At 39.4% G+C, this 2,844-nt stretch overlaps 1 protein-coding gene across 1 annotated transcript in view; it reads right to left on the reverse strand.

Moving 5' to 3' along the window:
- Positions 1 to 2,844, reverse strand: part of KIF15 (kinesin family member 15) — a 103,487-nt gene that overhangs the window by 93,908 nt on the left and 6,735 nt on the right. The window contains exon 2 of the mRNA XM_042782160.1: positions 355 to 397. Within this exon, the coding sequence (XP_042638094.1) occupies positions 355 to 397 (43 nt within the window). The remainder of the gene's footprint in view (positions 1 to 354; positions 398 to 2,844) is intronic.

Raw genomic sequence — 2,844 nt, forward strand, 5'->3', positions numbered from 1 at the left:
CATGAGGGATATTGGTCTGTAGTTTTCCTTTTGGGTGATGTCTTTTCCTGGTTTTGGTATTAAGGTTATGCTTGCTTCATAAAATGAGTTAGTGTCCCTAATTCTTTGGGAAGGTGCCCTGGTGATATAGTGGATAAACGCTCGACTGCTAACTGAAAGGCTGCTGGTCTGTATCTACCCAGCGGTTCTGCAAGAGAAAAGATCTAGTGATCTGCTCTCCTAAAGATTACAGCCTAAAAAACTCTACCGGCCAGTTCCACTCTACCTTTTGAGTCAATGTGAATCAGAATCAACTTGACAGCACACAACAATAACAATTCTTTGGAGGTCTCATCAATAAAATTTTTTACTTACCTTGGTTGCTTAGACTGAATATTTGTCATATTGCGTAACTCAGCTGGAAAATAAGAAAAAAAATCATTAAAGTTATTTTAAATTGCATTATAAATATCTCATTCTTATATAGCCTTCTCTTCAGCGGCTGATCCCTCTGTCTCAGTCTCCTCTGTCCCCTGACACCTTGATAGTGGAAAACCCCAGGGCTTAGTCCTTGATCCTTTCTTTTACCCATACCCATTCTGTTATTGATGACATCCACTCTCATGGTTTTAAATGCTACCTATATGCTCATAACTCCCAAATTTAATTTTTCTGTCTGGACCACTCTCTTGAACCCTAGATTCTTCTAATTTCCTACTTAACATCCCCAAATGGATGTCAGTCAGCAATGTCTCAAATTTAATGTGGCCAAAACTGAGCTCATCACCTCCTTCTACCAAACGTGCTTTTACATATCAGTTAATGACAACTCTGTCTTTCAAATTGCTCAAGCCAAAAATCTTGAAGTCACCCCCAATGCCTTTCTTTCTCACACTTCACATATATATCAGCAATTTCTTTAGCTCAATCTTCAGACTACATCCAGAATCCTACCATTTTTGCCAAAACCACTGTTACCATCCTGGATTGCAGGTAGCAACATCTCTCACTTGAGTTGTTACAACAGGCTTCCTACTTCTCTCACTGCCCCAATCCCTGACTTCATCTAATCTGAACCCAGCAGGCAGAATGCTCTGTTAAAAAAAAAAAAAAAATCCAACATGAGTACTAGATGCAATGTAAGATCCTGTATAGAACCATGATCTAAGGAAAAATAGCTATAACATACTATTGGGACATAAGACAAATGTAAAACATGGAGTATAGATTAGATAACAGTACTGTAATCAATGTAAAATTTCTTGATTTTGATAGTTGTAATGTGATTAGTTAAGAGAATACCCTTGTTCTTAGAAATTACACACTGAAGTATTTAATGGTAGAATTACACACTATTCCCAATTTACTCTCAAATGGTTCAGAAAAAATAACATGTATGCATATATTTTAAATATATCTACATGCATATACATATACAGAGAGAAGACAAAATCCAGAAAACATCTTATTTAAAGGCACTGCAGACCTACCAAGGCAGTAAGGAAATGTGGGGACAAAGTTCAAGAAAGGATAGTAGTCCCAAAATAGGAGCCCAGCATGTAGGCTGCTTTTCCCCTCAAATTGATTACTGATTTAAAAGCTACAGAGGGGAACAAAAATTGGGGTTCCTAACTCTGGTAAATGCCCTGGGGTTTCAAATGGGAGACTAAAAGGCTACACCCTATGAATAAAGATGAACCAAAAAAAGACTTCTTTCAGTCACGATGTTGTAACAGAGGCTGGATTTACCCTCCTGTCTGAAGTAACTGGGAAACCAGAAAAAACATACACAAGTTTTTTGACACAAAAAATAGGCAGCGGAGTTCCAGTAAGATGGCAGAATAGGCAGAAAGACTGCACAGACCCTCTTCAACAAAGAAAAGGGGAACCAGTTAACACAGATACAGAAGATAATCCTGGACCCCTAAGCCTTGAAGGGAAGGATATAGAAGTGGACTAAACTCCAACTAGCAGAAGAATTTGCATGAAAACACCAAAAAAGGAGACATACGGAGCTGCAGTCTGGCAGCGATCATGAAGACACAGACAGCTTGGATATTGCCAAGAGGTAGTAAGACGTAAGAATTAACCTAAAAATCGGCCCTGCTAGCCAGGGACTGCACAGAGGACTGCTCTGGTGGCTGGGGAATAAAAGGGGAAGTACCAAAGAAGAAGGCGGGCTGAGCTATGGACTTTTCTCTGTCAGGAGGACACAGCCATTTTGAATGTTTACAAGCAGATTGACCATTTTGGATATTAAGCAACAGCGTTCCCCCAGATTCCAGGGACTTAAGAACAGGTTTATTTGGCAGTAACCCAAGGACATTCCAGACCTGGACAATTTGAAAGTGGGACATTTCCCCTTGTTACTCTTACACCCCACACCCTCTTGGTGAATGGAGGTGTGGCCATTCCTCACTCCCAACCACTTTCTGGGCTGTTAGGAATTCCATCCCAGTCTGTGTGCTCGGCCAGAACCTGGGTACCCTGCCAGAGCCTGGGTACCCTACCCCACCCTGACCCGATGTTTTTTTTTCTTTTTCCACTTTTTTAGTCTGTTTGTTTTGGTCTATTTTAAAACTACTATTATTACTATTACTTTTGTCCCTTTTACTCTTATTCTTTAGTCTTCTCCTTCCAGATTCTACTTTACAACCCTTTTTCTTTTCCCTGTTCCTGGTTGCTATTTTTTTTTTTTTTTCCCTTTCTCGTGGTTAACCCCATTCCTTGTTTTTCTTTTTGGGGTTTTCTCATTTTTTTCTTCATTATTCTGCTTCTCTACCTTTTATCTCTTATTACCCTCTCCCCAGATATTGCAGGGTTTTTTTTTCTTCTTCTTCTTTTTCTTTCTTTTCTTTTTTTAGT

The sequence above is a fragment of the Orycteropus afer genome, unplaced genomic scaffold (assembly GCF_000298275.1).
Source record: "Orycteropus afer afer isolate SDZICR_OR568_19922 unplaced genomic scaffold, OryAfe1.0 scaffold00250, whole genome shotgun sequence".
NCBI classification, from domain to species: domain Eukaryota; kingdom Metazoa; phylum Chordata; class Mammalia; order Tubulidentata; family Orycteropodidae; genus Orycteropus; species Orycteropus afer.